Source organism: Engystomops pustulosus, chromosome 6 (assembly GCF_040894005.1).
Source record: "Engystomops pustulosus chromosome 6, aEngPut4.maternal, whole genome shotgun sequence".
Taxonomy (NCBI): Eukaryota; Metazoa; Chordata; class Amphibia; order Anura; family Leptodactylidae; genus Engystomops; species Engystomops pustulosus.
The window spans coordinates 106,294,449-106,309,173 of NC_092416.1; the positions used below are offsets into that span (position 1 = coordinate 106,294,449).

The 14,725-nt window shown below is 42.3% G+C and overlaps 1 protein-coding gene across 3 annotated transcripts in view; it reads left to right on the forward strand.

Moving 5' to 3' along the window:
- The window catches only part of SLC9A8 (solute carrier family 9 member A8), a 508,958-nt gene that overhangs the window by 60,883 nt on the left and 433,350 nt on the right, over positions 1-14,725 (forward strand). For all 3 annotated transcript variants that reach the window (XR_011847693.1, XR_011847692.1, XM_072110528.1), the window contains exon 2: positions 53-228. Coding sequence is in view for 1 of the 3 variants with exons in the window: in XM_072110528.1 (XP_071966629.1) it covers positions 53-228 (176 nt within the window). In the remaining 2 variants the exon portion in view is untranslated. The remainder of the gene's footprint in view (positions 1-52; positions 229-14,725) is intronic.

Genomic DNA, 14,725 nt, shown 5'->3' on the forward strand with positions numbered 1-14,725 from the left:
TCCAGATGGTAGATTGCCTTTTAAGGGATCTAAATTTTTCTCCATTTTGCAGGATTCATAATGGCAGTCATGGAGAAATTAATAGCTCGCTTATAACTGAACTGGTAATTACAAAGATGGTGCTGCCCACCCTTGCCAAACCTATCATTCCTGTCCAGACTGGGGTGCAGGCACAGCAGGAGGAGCGATCTAGTGGCATGTCCATCTTTTTCAGTCTCCTTGTTCTGGGTAAGTTTGTTCTGTTTGTTCTATCTACTACCATAGTGCCCGTTGTGTTCCTATTCCATATTGCTTGGTTGTCCTTTTGAACAGATAAGTATAGCAAATTTTGAGTAACTTAATCAAACTTCACTTATGCTGTACTTCGTTGATGTATTTTATTATAGACCTTAAAGAGGAATTGTCAAATAAAACCTTCTAGAAGCACTAAAGTAAACAGCTCCCTAGCCCTCCCCCAGTAAGCACAGCTTGTGGTAACTTTGTGGTCCTGTGTATTCATGTGGAGGCGGACTGACCCTCATGAATAAGCCGGACCGCTGTAAGCTAGGTCCGACGATTGGACCGCTTCTTGGTGGATTGTTTCCTAGCTTATCGGTATGTTCCAATTAAAACTAGAGATTTAACAATGCTCTAGGAGAGGGCTATGGACCTTCTTACTTTAAGTGCTGCTAGAGGGATTTATTCCCGACAGGTCCTCTTTAACTATGAGACACAAAATGAGAAAAGAAATCCAGAAAATCACATTGTCTGTCTGATTTTTACAGAATTTATTCTTACATCATGGTGAAAAATAAGTATTTGGTCAAGAACAAAAGTTCATCTAAATACTTTGTTATATATCATTTGTTGGCAATGACAGCGGTCAAATGTTTTCTGTAAATCTTCACAAGGGTTGCATACACTGTTGCTGGTATGTTGGCCCATTGCTTTGAGCATATCTACTCTAGAGCAGTGATGTTTTGGGGCTGTTACTGGGCAACACAGACTTTCTACGAGGTTGAGATCTAGAGACTTTCTAGGCCACTCCAGGACCTTGAAATGCTTCTTACAAAACCATTCATTTGATGCCCTGGTGGTTTGCTTGGTCTCATTGTCAAGCTGAAAGTCCCAGCCACGTTTCATCTTTAAAACCCTTGCTGATATGAGATTTACACAAATTTTTACGATCTATGCACATGAAAGAATGAATGGGACCATGGATCAGTCATCCCTTTGTAGAGATACCATGCCAAAGCATGATACTGCCAAACCCATGATTTACAGTAGGTATGATGTTCTTTCATCCTGTTGTAAATAAGATGTCCCTGTTTTTATCAATCTGTTGTTTTAGAGTTTTTTTTACTATTCTTTGATGATCACTTTTTAGTGTGTATAAAATGCTGTGAATTTCCACTTCGTCCCCCATGACGGCCCCCCTGGAGGATGCCCCTTGACCACTGTAGGGACAGGAAGAAGAGAGGTTAAATTCCCCTTCCCGCATCCTCCCGCCAGTGTTCTTCCTGTCCCTACCGAGGCAGGTCATAGAGAGGTGCACTCTCTCCTCCAGCGGGGCAGGGGGGGACGAAGAAAACTCGCGGGTGAGGCCGTCTACGGCAAAATCCCGGCGGCCTCGGCTCTCGGTCGGTCCCAGGTCCTCCTTAAAGCAGTCCTGGGGTCCGTATGGCTGGCCGCTGCGCTGCAATCCTGTATTGCGCCGCGACAGGAAGTGGCGCAAAGCATTACTGGGAGCCGGAAGACGCGACTGCAGCCACTTCTCAGGGGAATGGGCTTCCCGTTAAGGTATTTAAGTAGGTAGATCACTATGATCTGAGGTCTAGTTACTCTGGTGATAACGGCTCCGGTATTTGCGGCAAAACCTTCTATGGTTTATCATGACTGACGAAGTTAACCCGATTTTCCTGCACCCTCCAGTCTCTGTAAGTGGGGTTGACTTGCAGGGGATATCTTGTCATTGTGTATTCAATGCTAGTGTGTTACTAGTCTCCTGTATTTGCCTTTTAGGACAAATACCTGGGGTCTAGGGGGAAAGGCAAAGACCCTATGGACAGAAAATCTGATTCTCTTATAAGGAAAGCCTGGGAGACATGAATGTGGAGTTTAAAGTCTAACCTAACAGCTACATCAGTCACAAGGAATCTTCTGTACTGGCTGAACGAGCTGGAATCCCATATTAAGGAGGGAACTCCTAGAACGACCATCTTAGAAAACTTTCCTTTACTAAAATCGGCAACCGCTTTTTTAGCAGATGCTGCAGCTGAGGGTGTCCGTTTCCCGTCCAAAGAGGGGGCTCTGACAAACGCATCAAGAAGGGCGTTATGGCTAAAACTGTGGAATGGGGATATCCGCTCAAAAACAAAATTATGTGGCCTTCCCTTTTCTGGGGAATTTGTCTTCGGCCCGGAACTGGATACTATTCTGGAAAGAGCGTCAAACAAAAAGAAGGGCGTTCCGGAAAACAAGCCAACTCCCAGAAAGCATTCCTTTCGGGACTTTAAAAGCCATAGGGATGAATATAAAGACAAAGGGAAAAGGGGTTGCTGGAGCTACCCGAAAGGTGGAAAAGGTAAAGGGTTTCTTTTCTCAGCATCATCTGACCCAAGTAGAAACAAGAAGCAATGACGCCATAGTAGGAGGAAGATTGTTGAACTTCAGAGAGGAATGGCTAAAAATTACCTCATATCCCTGGGTCTTAGAAATCCTTCTTCAGGGATACAAGATAGATTTCAGAAAACTTCCTCCTACAAAATAACTGTCATCCTATATGTTGCAAAAGTCTCAAAGTCTTATCTGGCAAGAAGTCTCCTCCTTACTGTCTTCTGGCGTATTTACCTATATTCCACAGGGACAAGAAAAACAAGGTTTCTATTCTTCTCTTTTTCTTGTAAAGAAGCCAAACGGATTGAACCGGCTGATAATCAACATGAAGCAACGACTTCATCGTCTACAAAAATACTTTAATGTGCACTATAGATTTAAAGATCATGTATTAACACATCCCCATAACACCCTTCATCTCAAAAGTTCCTAAGATTCTCTCTCCTATCTCCAGGGGGTTCCACATTACATTTCCAGTGCTGTGCACTCCCCTTTGGCATATCCTTGGTCCCCAGAACCTTCACCAAGGTGATGGTAGAGGTGGTGGCGTTTCTAAGACAGCAGGATGTATTGATTGTACCATATCAAGATGACCTGATTATTATCGGACGAGACAGACAAAACCTAATTTCCTCAAGGGATGTTACAATAGGAACTTTAGAAAGACTGGGCTGGATTGTAAATTACCAAAAGTCAGAATTGTCACCAGCCACAGTAAAAAAAAATTCTAGGCATGAATCTAAACTCATGTCTACAAATGTCGTTCCTTCCACAGGAGAAAAGGACTCACATCAAGGAACAGATAATAAGATACAGAAGAAAGTCTCTTATCTCAGTCAGGAACTGAGAAGGTCCTAGGACTCTTGACAGCGTGCATCTCTACAGTGGCCTGGTGTCAAGCCCATACCCGAGTCCTTCAAAGATGGATTCTAAAATCCTGGAACAGAAGATCAGAGGGACTGGACAGGAAAGTGACGATTCCATCTACAGTCAAAGAACACCACAGGTGGTGGTTAGCAGACGCAAACCTAGACAGGGGAATTCACTGGAAGAACAGTCCGTATATATCCCTATACAGACAGATGCAAGCAAGAGCAGCTGGGGAGCAGTGCTTCCTCAAAAATTGGCGCAGGGTTCTTGAACGGAAGAGATCTCAAGAAGATCATCCAACTACCGGGAACTGAGGGCAGTTTGGGAGGTACTCGGCACTAACACTTCCCAACTAGCTCACCACCACCTGACTTACCTCACCGGACTTACCCTTATCAAAGGATCTGTCCTTTGGGAGGAAGGTCCTTCAAGCAGTAATCCCTCCCTAAAAAGACTACTTATACTGTTAGTCTCCAGGTAGGCCGTCATGGGGGACAAAGTGGAAAGAATTAATTAGTTACTCACCGGTAATTCTATTTCCATTAGTCCACCATGACGGCCTATATATTCCCTCCCTTTTTAAGTTTTTTTTTCTCTTAAGGCTATGTTGTATCCACAATGATAAAGCTTGTATGTGATTGGAATAAATAAATTATTGTTGCATCTTCCTCAGTGTGGTTATTTTGTAGTCACTGGCGGGAGGATGCGGGGAGGGGAATTTAACCTCTCTTCTTCCTGTCCCTACAAGGGGCATCCTCCAGGTGGGCTGTCATGGTGGACTAATGGAAATAGAATTACCGTTGAGTAACTAATTCATTCTTTTCTGTTTCATGCATAACATCATGTCTGACAAAGAGAACTAGTATTCTCGAAAGCTCACCATCAAATATACTCAGTTAGCCTCAAAAAGCTATCGCCTGATTTCTTCACTCTTCTTCTGCTCTCCATGGCTAACAGGGTACAAATCACAGCTGAACCGCGACATATTTTTCTTAACAAAATGCAAAAAGGAAGGACTCATCCCAAAAGGCTTCACACTACGTAACCCAACCTGGAACACTTACAACAGTCAATTCGCAGGACAGCTGCGCATACGGACATCTAAAAAACTGCACAACAACATGATTAAGATTCTCTATAACAACAAGAGAAAATTACAGGAGGAAATACATGCCCTAAAGACAATACTGGAACATGACACAGAGGAGATGAAGGACAAACTCCAATTATATTACCATAAACTTCAGGATATGATTATCAACTACAAAAAGAAAAAGCTCCATAGACTAAGACAAAAATTCTCCATCACCACAGGCACAAGTGCTCAGCTAGGTCACCAGAGCTGTGTTGTGAACCTTTCCTCCTATGAGCCTGACAAACATGAGATTTAAGTTCTCACCAAAGGTCTGTCCTTCTGCCCTGCAAGATCTGTGGACAAAATTAAACTCTGCAATAACATGGAGGAATTCTTCAGAAAAATAAGACTCAGAGAATACTTCCATTGGAGACAAGACAGTTCAACAGCAACCCAACAAAAAGATCTACCTGGACCCCCAAATCTGGAACCAACTCAACACTGGATACATACATTGACCACTTCAGAAAAAAAGTGAAAACTGAAATCCTGGGGAAAAGAAAGAAACAAGTCAATAACCTAACCCTGCAGGAACAAAGGGCTATTATATTATTGAAAGCAAACCCAGATATCAAAACCCAAAACCTGCTGACAAAGGGGGTGCAATAGTCATAATGAATACTTCTGACTATATCAAGGAAGCAAACAGACAGCTATCCAGCCCCATTCATTATAATAAACTTGAGAGTGACCCAAAAGAGGCCTATAAGAATCAACTAATTGATATGACCAAGAAGTTTTCAACTGAGATGCAACACAAGGTCAACCTTCTCATCCCAGATGATCCCAGGCCAGGATGTTTCTATATGCTCCTCAAGATACACAAAGATGGCAATCCAGGAAGGCCTATTATTTCTGGCATTGGCACCTTGATGGAAAGTATCTCGGGTTGGGTGGAAAATCTCCTTAAACCCCTGGTCAGAAGTACTCCTAGCTACATCCAAGACACTTTTAAATAAACTCAATACTGTAGGCCCACTCCCTGATGGTACAATTCTGGCCACCATGGATGTGGAATCTTTATACACTAATATCCCCCATAAAGATGGAATAGCAGCATGCCGGGCACACACAGAGAAGCACAACCTACCAACAGAACTGGTCTCAGAACTCATACAATTTGTGCTCACCCACAACTATTTCTCATTTGGAGAGGATCTACACCTACAGTTTATGGGAACATCAATGGGTTCAAGATGTGCACTACAGTATGCCAATCTTTTTATGGCTGAACTGGAAGGTGCTTACTTATCCACATGCACCACAAAACCCATGATCTACGGTATTTTTTGGACTATAAGACGCACATTTGTTCCCCAGAAGATGGGGAAAAAACTGTGGTGCGTCTTATAATCCGAATGTAGAGTGGGAGGGCGTCCACTGCAGGAGGGAATGGAGGACGGCACTTGGCAGTAAGCGCAGGGGCAGTGCTGAGCTCAGCTCTAGCATCACACTGCTCTGAGCTCGGCTCCACACACATCTGCTACCTGCTAGTTTCTGCAGTGCACTCTGGCTGTGACAGCCACTTCCAGGTTATCTGATGAAGGGAAGCACAAGCCACGCCCCCTCAGCACAGAGCACTCACTGTGACTGATGCCGGACAGTCCCAGCTGCTCCTGCTGCAGGGGCATCAGATAACACTAAAGAGGGGACAGGACATGTGACCAGTACTGGAGTCTCTATTCCTGTGCCTGCTGTGCTGTCACCAAAGGTGTGTGAAACTGTACAATTCCCAAACAGTGCTTGTACAAGGTCACAGCAGCTTACAGTCTATGCTACCTCCTGTGTCCTCCTCATAGATTGTAACCTCCTGTGACCATTGTACAAGCACTGTCACCTACTTTGTCTTCCTCCTCATAGATTGTAAGCTCTTGTGGCCATTGTACAAGCACTGTCATCTCCTGTGTCCCCTCCTCCTCATAGATTGTAAGCTCTTGTGGCCATTGTACAAGCACTGTCACCTCCTGTGTCCCCTCCTCTTCATAGATTGTAAGCTCTTGTGACCATTGTACAAGCACTGTCACCTCCTGTGTCCCCTCCTCTTCATAGATTGTAAGCTCTTGTGACCATTGTACAAGCACTGTCACCTCCTGTGTCCCCTCCTCCTCATAGATTGTAAGCTCTTGTGGCCATTGTACAAGCACTGTCACCTCCTGTGTCCCCTCCTCTTCATAGATTGTAAGCTCTTGTGACCATTGTACAAGCACTGTCACCTCCTGTGTCCCCCCCTCCTCATAGATTGTAAGCTCTTGTGACCATTGTCACATATACTCATACCTATACAGCCCTGGTAACTCTTGAGACTCCCTGACTTGGTGCTTGGTGCTAGCCAAACCGTAGCCCTGTGGTGGCGAACCTATGGCAAGGGTGCCAGAGCTGACTCAGAGCCCTCTCTGTGGGCACCCAGGACATCACCCAGGTCACCATTTAGGACTCAATACGTTCTCCTGCAGTCAAAGGCAGCCCAGTATGTGCCACGTTTTGTGCTTTTTTAATGTGACTTGAAGTGCAGGAGGTGCTGACAGAGTGGATTATCATCGTAGACCCTTCTCTGGACCTGTGATTCATCCTGTTGAGGGACCTTAGAGGGAAACTACAATAATAATCTGAATTTCTCCTTCTTTCTACTGTGCAGGTGTCCTCAGGACTCCAATACGTTTGAAACCTGTGAGTTACTGTAAATTGGCATTTGGCACTTTTTGAAAAATATGTGGCTTTTGCTTGTAGTTTCAGCACTCAGTCCTCAAAAGGTTCGCCATCACTGCCCTAGCCAATTAGTATTGGGTCAAAGGAACGACACTCCCCCCGACCACCAAGTGTTCTGTGTAGAGCTGAATCTGAAAGAACACTTGTACTGTCCGCACGGGAGTCATCCTTCAGCACCAGGTAACAGTGTCCCATAAAATGCCCGGGAGAGGAGGAGGGGGTGAGGGCTGCTCGTCCCTACCCCTTTCTAAAGAGAAACATGGCTGCACCACCCCGTAAGGCGCCGCTACTTTACTGTTACTTTATTAAATGTTTTAGCACACTATTTGGGGAAAAAAAACATTTTTACTTATTTTTCCACCTCTAAAACCTAGGTGCGTCTTATGGTCCAGTGCGTCTTATAGTCCGAAAAATACGTTATATTGATGTTATATTGATGATATTCTGATCGTTTGGACTGCAGGTGAGGAGGCCCGAATTCAATTCCATGAGGGCTACAACAACTTTCACCCCACCATCAATCTGAAACTAAGCTATTCAGACAAGGTGATACACTTTCTGGATACCACCATACAGATTTAAGACAGCTGCTTAACCACAACAATATTCCATAAACCAACAGACAGAACTGCCTACCTGAGAAATAACAGCTTCCACCCCAAACATACCAGACAGTCTATCATATACAGCCAGGCCATACGCTACAACCCTATCTGTTCAGACAAAGGCCTGGAAAAACACCACCTGGAGCTCAGGTCTGAATTTCTCCAGTTGGGCTACAGACCAAAAGTGACTGATAACCAAATAGGTAAAGCAGCAGCCATCAACAGAGATGATTTACTCACATATAAGGAGACCCAACAGGAGGCCAGAGTACCCCTAGTAGTCACTTACAGCCCACTGCTGGAGATCCTACGTAACATTGCCAAGGAACTCCAACCGATTCTGCATAAAGATACAAGACTAAAATAAATATTTCCAGTCCCTCCTCTCCTGTCCTTCCGGCAATCACCAAACCTGAAACAACTGGTTGTCCGAAGTGCCCTGAGACTTCCATCAGAAAATGGTACCTCACCCTGCCTGCAAAGCAGGTGTAAAACGTGCCAGCACATTTGCACAGGTACCTGTACCTCAGTCACAGCAGGTACATCAGATCAACGGGACCTTTTTCCTGCAGGTCCTCTAATGTGGTCTACCTTATTATGTGTCCTTTATGTTGGGGAAACAGGCCTGAGGCTCCATCAATGTATGAACTCACACAGATTTGATATTAAAAATTAAAGGAAAGATCTCCCAGTGGCTGCACATTTCTCCAGAGAGGACCATACTATGAAAGATTTGCAGATTACTATTTTAATGGGACATTTTAAGACACAGAGGGAAAGGAAAGAATGGGAGTATGAATTAATGAGGAGATTCAACACCTTACAAAGTGGTCTTAACATTCATGCCAGCTTCATGACCTCCTACCTCTGACCTGGAGGCCACAAGCAGATAAGAACCAGAGCTTGTGTGTCTCGCCTCACAGGTTTTTAATGTTTTTATTGCCATCCTGTTGTAAATAAGATGTCCCTGTTTTTATCAATCTGTGGTTTTAGAGGTTTTTTTTAACCCCTCTGTTTGTATCTTTTTTTTTTTTTTTTTGTATGTTAAGTTCCTTTTTTTTTTTTTTAGAAATTTGACCAGTGTCTCTTCCTGTTGTAATAACTTTTCAACGCTTTAAGATATCCTTGTGATTTTGAGACTGTTTTCTCGTGAGACATTGTAGTTTATGTTAGTAGTATCATTTTGGTGATCTGTTCCTTTTTTGGGGGGTAAAAATTCACAAATTTAGGAAAAAAATTTTAAAAAATTACAATTTTCAAAGTTTCAAATGTTCTACTTTTTAGACAAATTTTTTTTGGTAGAAACCTTTTGCCATTGGTCTTTTTATTTCCATTATTTGTTTTACGTTTCCATTTTTTTTACGGATGTGAGAAGGTTTGAAGTTTTCAATTCAGTTTTGAAGTGCCCTACAGAGGCTAATGTACTATATACCCCCAAGAGTAGGACCGTTTTATGAACCAAACATCTCAACCTATTCAAATTAGCATTCAAGAAGTCTGTTAACCCTTTTATTATTTTTCCGGAAGCAAACAAAAATTTCAATTTTTGATTACAATTTTTCTCATTTAGCCTTAAAATGGACACATTCATTAGAAATTTGAGGTAAATATACATCCCAAAATCATTGCCCTGCTTCTTCCGAGTTAGGCAATACCAGACATGTGGATGTCGACTGCTGCTTTGTTACACAGCGATGTCCAGAACAGAGTTCGTACTATTGCGTATCTGGAAGGCCAAGGCTTCAACTGTTTTGTGGTGCCACAGTGTAATTGAAGAGCCCCTGAAGTAATAGTACAATAGAAAACCCCCAAAGATGTCACCATTTTGGAAACTAGACCCCTCAAAGAATTTATCTGAGGTTGTGATGAGAATTTTAACTCCCAAAATGCTTTCCAAAATTGAATGCAAAGTAAATGGTGCCTAGTAAAAATTGTGTTTTTATCGCAAAAATGTCATTTTAGTGCCTAATATATTGTGCCCAACCCATGGCAATTTAGACACAAAAACGAAAAATCATTCTGCGGGTTGTCCCGAGTACGGAATATCACACATGTGCCAATAATTGACAGGCTGGGCACACGGCAGTGCTGAGAAAGGAAGGAGTGAAATTTTGATTTTTCAGTTCTTTTTTCACGCGTTTGGATTTGGAGTGCCATGTCACGTTTGCAGGGACGGTGAGGTACCAGTACAATAGAAACCCCAGAGAAAATATACCATTTTGGAAACTAGACCTCTCAAAGAATTCATCTGGGGTTGTGGTGAGAATTTTAACCCCCAACATGCAGGTCAAAATTGAATGCAAAGTAAATGGTGCATAGTAAAAATGGTGTTTTTATCGCAAAAATGTCATTTTAGTGACTAATATATTGTGCGCAACCCATGGCAATTTAGACAAAAACCTCAAAAATCATTCTACGGGTTGTCCCGAGTACGGCAATACCCCATGTGTGGCAATACTCTATAGGCTGGGGACACGGCAGGGCTGAGAAGGGACAAGCAAAATGTAGCTTTTGGAGCACCTTTTCACTAGACTGATGTTGGGGTGCCCCTGAGGTACTAGTGCAATAGAAACCCCCGAGTAGTGACCCCATTTTTGGAAAGGGCACCCATCAAAGAATTGATATAGAGTTGTATGAGCATTTTAACCCCTGAAATGCCGGCCCAAATGTCATACAAAGTGAATGGGTCAGTGTAAAAATTGCATTGTTTTCTCAAATGTGCCATTGTAGTGACAAATGAAATCAGCCCAACTCATGCCACTGTGGATAAGCACCCCAAAAATCATTCTGTGGGTTATTACAGGTATGGCAATACCCCATGTGTGGCAATAAGCTACAGGCTGGGGACACGGCAGGGCTGAGAAGGGACAAGCAAAATCTAGCTTTTGGAGCACCTTTTCACTAGACTGATGTAGGGGTGTCCCTGAGGTACCAGTGCAAAAGAAACCCCCCGAGTAGTGACCCCATTTTTGGAAAGGGCACACCTCAAAGAATTGATATAGGGTTGTATGAGCATTTTAACCCCTGAAATGCTGGCCCAAATGTAATACAAAGTGAATGGGTCAGTGTAAAAATTGCATTCTCAAATGTGCCATTGTAGTGAAATCAGCCCAACTCATGCCACTGTGGGTAAGCACCCTAAAAATCATTCTGTGGGTTATTACGTGTATGGCAATGCCCCATGTGTGGCAATAGGCTACAAGGTAGAGATACGGCAGAGCTCGGAATAGAATGGTATTTGGAGGACAGACATTTACATTTTTTTTTTTACATCATAAAAGAATTGTAGATGCCCTTAGGGACCAGTACAGTAGAAACGCCTAAAAATTGACCCTATTTTGTGTAATAGCAGTGCTGTGTGGGCGCTATACTAAATAACTAAGCCAGCTATCTTAACAGTTTTTTCTTATGAACTTGGGTGATCTGCGGAGTCCTAATAATTACTAAATCAATTACTCTACCCTATGGGACATGTTTATGTCTAATTACTAAACCTGCTTGTTTAATGTGCATGTTACTGTTGTAACTATTAACAAAATTAACATTAGCTATAATATCTGTCTCTGAAATTTGCAAATGGCAAGAAGCATGATCTCTATGGCTACTCAATCTTACCCTCACTTTTAACCCCTTAACGCTCTGCGCCGTAGCTCTACGGCGCAGAGGTATAAGGGAAGTATGAAGAGGGCTCACGGGCTGAGTCCTCTTCATACAGAGGTGGGGGTTTTTGCATTTTGCACAAAACCCCCACCGCTAATAACCGCGGTCGGTGCTTGCACCGATCGCGGCTATTAACCCTCTAAACGCCGCCCGCAAAGTCGCGGGCGGCGTTTAAAAGACGGTGGCGCGCGGGCGCCGCCATCTTTTTTTCGATCGCCACGCCCCCGAACGTCATCGGGGGGCGGCGATCGGTTACCATGGTAGCCTCGGGTCTTCTCTTGACACGAGGCTACATGGTTTATGCAGGTTCGTTACAATGAGCCAGTGGCTCATTGTAATGTAAGACCTGCAAAAACGCCATATATTGCAATACTGTAGTATTGCAGTATATGGTAGGAGCGATCTGATCATCTAGGGTTATTGTACCCTAGATGGTCTAAAAAATAGTGAAAAAAAAAAGAAAAAAAAAAGTTTAAAAAATAAAAAAAATTAATAAAATATTAAAAGTTCAAATCACCCCCCTTTCCCTAGAACGGATATAAAACATAACAAACAGTAAAAATCACAGACATATTAGGTATCGCCGCGTCCCAAAATGCCCGATCTATCAAAATATAAAAACGGTTACGGCCGGCGGTGACCTCCGAGGCGGGAAATGGCGCCCAAATGTCCGAAATGCGACTTTTACACCTTTTTACATAACATAAAAAATGAAATAAAAAATGATCAAAATGTCGCACAGACCTCAAAATGGTAGCAATGAAAACGTCGCCTCATTTCGCAAAAAATGACCCCTCACACATTTCCGTGCGCCAAAGTATAAAAAAGTTATTAGCGTCAGAAGATGGCAAAAAATTTTTTTTCTTTTTTGTACACATTCGTTTAATTTTTGAAAATGTATTAAAACACAATAAAACCTATATAAATTTGGTATCACCGCGATCGCACCGAACCAAAGAATAAAGTAGGCGTGTTATTTGGAGCGAAGAGTGAAAGTCGTAAAAACTGAGCCCACAAGAACGTGACGCACGTGCGGTTTTTTTTCAATTTTTCCACATTTGGAATTTTTTTTCAGCTTCGCAGTACACGGCATGTTAAAATAAATAACATTACGGGAAAGTAAAATTTGTTACGCACAAAATAAGCCCTCACACAGGTCTGTACACGGAAAAATGAAAAAGTTATGGATTTTTGAAGTTGGAAAGCGAGAAATGAGCCGGAAAACCCTCCGTCCTTAAGGGGTTAAAGATTGACTAAATGACTGTGTGAACATGTTATTGGGATGAACCTGTGTTTAAATGACTTATTCTAACTAACGTTTCTGGGTCTAATAATCATATATGTTAGTAATTCCAACGACTGAACCTACTACATCACTTTGATACATTTATTGTAATTTTTAGAGGTGGTAAGTTAATAAATGTTCTTGTGTTGATGTTTACAAGGTGGCCTGTCTAATAGGTCTAGAGTGTTTGTATCCCATAGGGATCATACATATATTTTGGCATATAATTTGAATTCCTATATTATACACATTAAGCCATATAGGAGAGCAGATAGTTCCGGGTAGCATGGCTCCAAAAGGGGACAAAACAGAAAAACTTAAATCTCAAGGGACTACCTCACCCAAAGAAAAGCTATCTAATAAAGGGGATAACAAATTGGATAAAATGTGGCAATCGCCACAAACTAGAACTAAAGCCAGCCAGAAAATCAGTGGGGAGGTTAAAGGTCCGCCTAAAACAGGCTTTATGGAGACCACGCACCCCAGTGGTATAGTAGTGGAGGAAAGTGTTACTGAGATAGTAAATACGGAAAATATGTTAGTGGATAAAAATTTGGTCTCGGAAATTTTGCAGGCGATTAAGACTTGTAACAACTCAATACTCGACCTCACTAACAAATTTGATACAGAAATAACGAACATTAGAGGTGATCTAAAGAAAATAAGGGAAAAAATGAAGAATAATGATTTAAAAATTGCTGAAATGATTAATGAAATAACGGATCTCAAAAAGAGGTTCATAATTTACGAGCAGGCAAACTTGAATTACAGGACAGAATTAATGAAATGGAAGATAGATCACGCAGATCTAATCTCCGTTTTATTGGAATTCCGGAAGGGGCAGAGGGTAAAAATCCTGTGAAGTTTATGGAAAATTGGATCACAGAGACAGTGGGTAAAGAACAATTATCTCCTTTGTTTTGTGTAGAAAGGGCCCACCGGGTACCCGGAAAACCCCTACCAACTGGGGCGGGCGCAAGACATTTTTTGGTTAAATTATTAATTTCTAATGACAGGGACACAGTTCTGAAAAAGTTGAGAGAAACAGGGGAAGTGTTTGTTGACGGCTCAAGAGTGATGTGCTTCCCTGATTACTCTAGAGCAACACAGGCTAAAAGAAGAAGTTATGATATTAAAAAAAGACTACAAAAAGCCAACTTAAGATATTCTTTACTATTCCCCTCAAAATTGAGAGTAATACACCAGGACAAGGCAATTTTTCTGAACTCTCCGGAAGAAGCAGTGGAGTGGTTGGATGCTAAAGGATGGTGATACACTCAAAGTTGTAGAGAGTTATGCAAAAAGGGAAAAATAATTACGGGGAAATTAGGTATTAGTTTATGGTGGAACTGGTCGGGATCTGGACGTGGGAGTGGGGCGGTGTTATGGAGGAGTGGGGTTGGAAGGAGAGAGACCCACATGTTGTGTTGCGGGTCATCTTGGCCTGGAATGTTAGAGGACTTGGGGATAATATAAAATGGATGACTGTGTTTGACTGTGTGCAAAGACATCTCCCAGCAATTGTAGCTCTCATTGAGACACACTTAACACAAGAGACCTTATGGACAGTTAAACGAAACTGGATAGGTATTCAATATCACTCATGCCACACCTCATTCTCTAGAGGAGTCAGTGTACTCATCCATCAAAGTATAGACCTCAAAATTCTTAGATCTAAAGTAGATGAAAATGGACAATTTATTTTTTGGAGGGTATTTTAGAGGGTCTTCGGTGTATCCTTGCATTCGTGTATATCCCTCCACCTTTCTCCCCAGAAGTTATTAAACAATTACTTATCTTCATGGAGAAAAGTCCAGATTGCCCGGTATTATCATGTGGAGATTATAATACTGTGATGAATGGAAAATT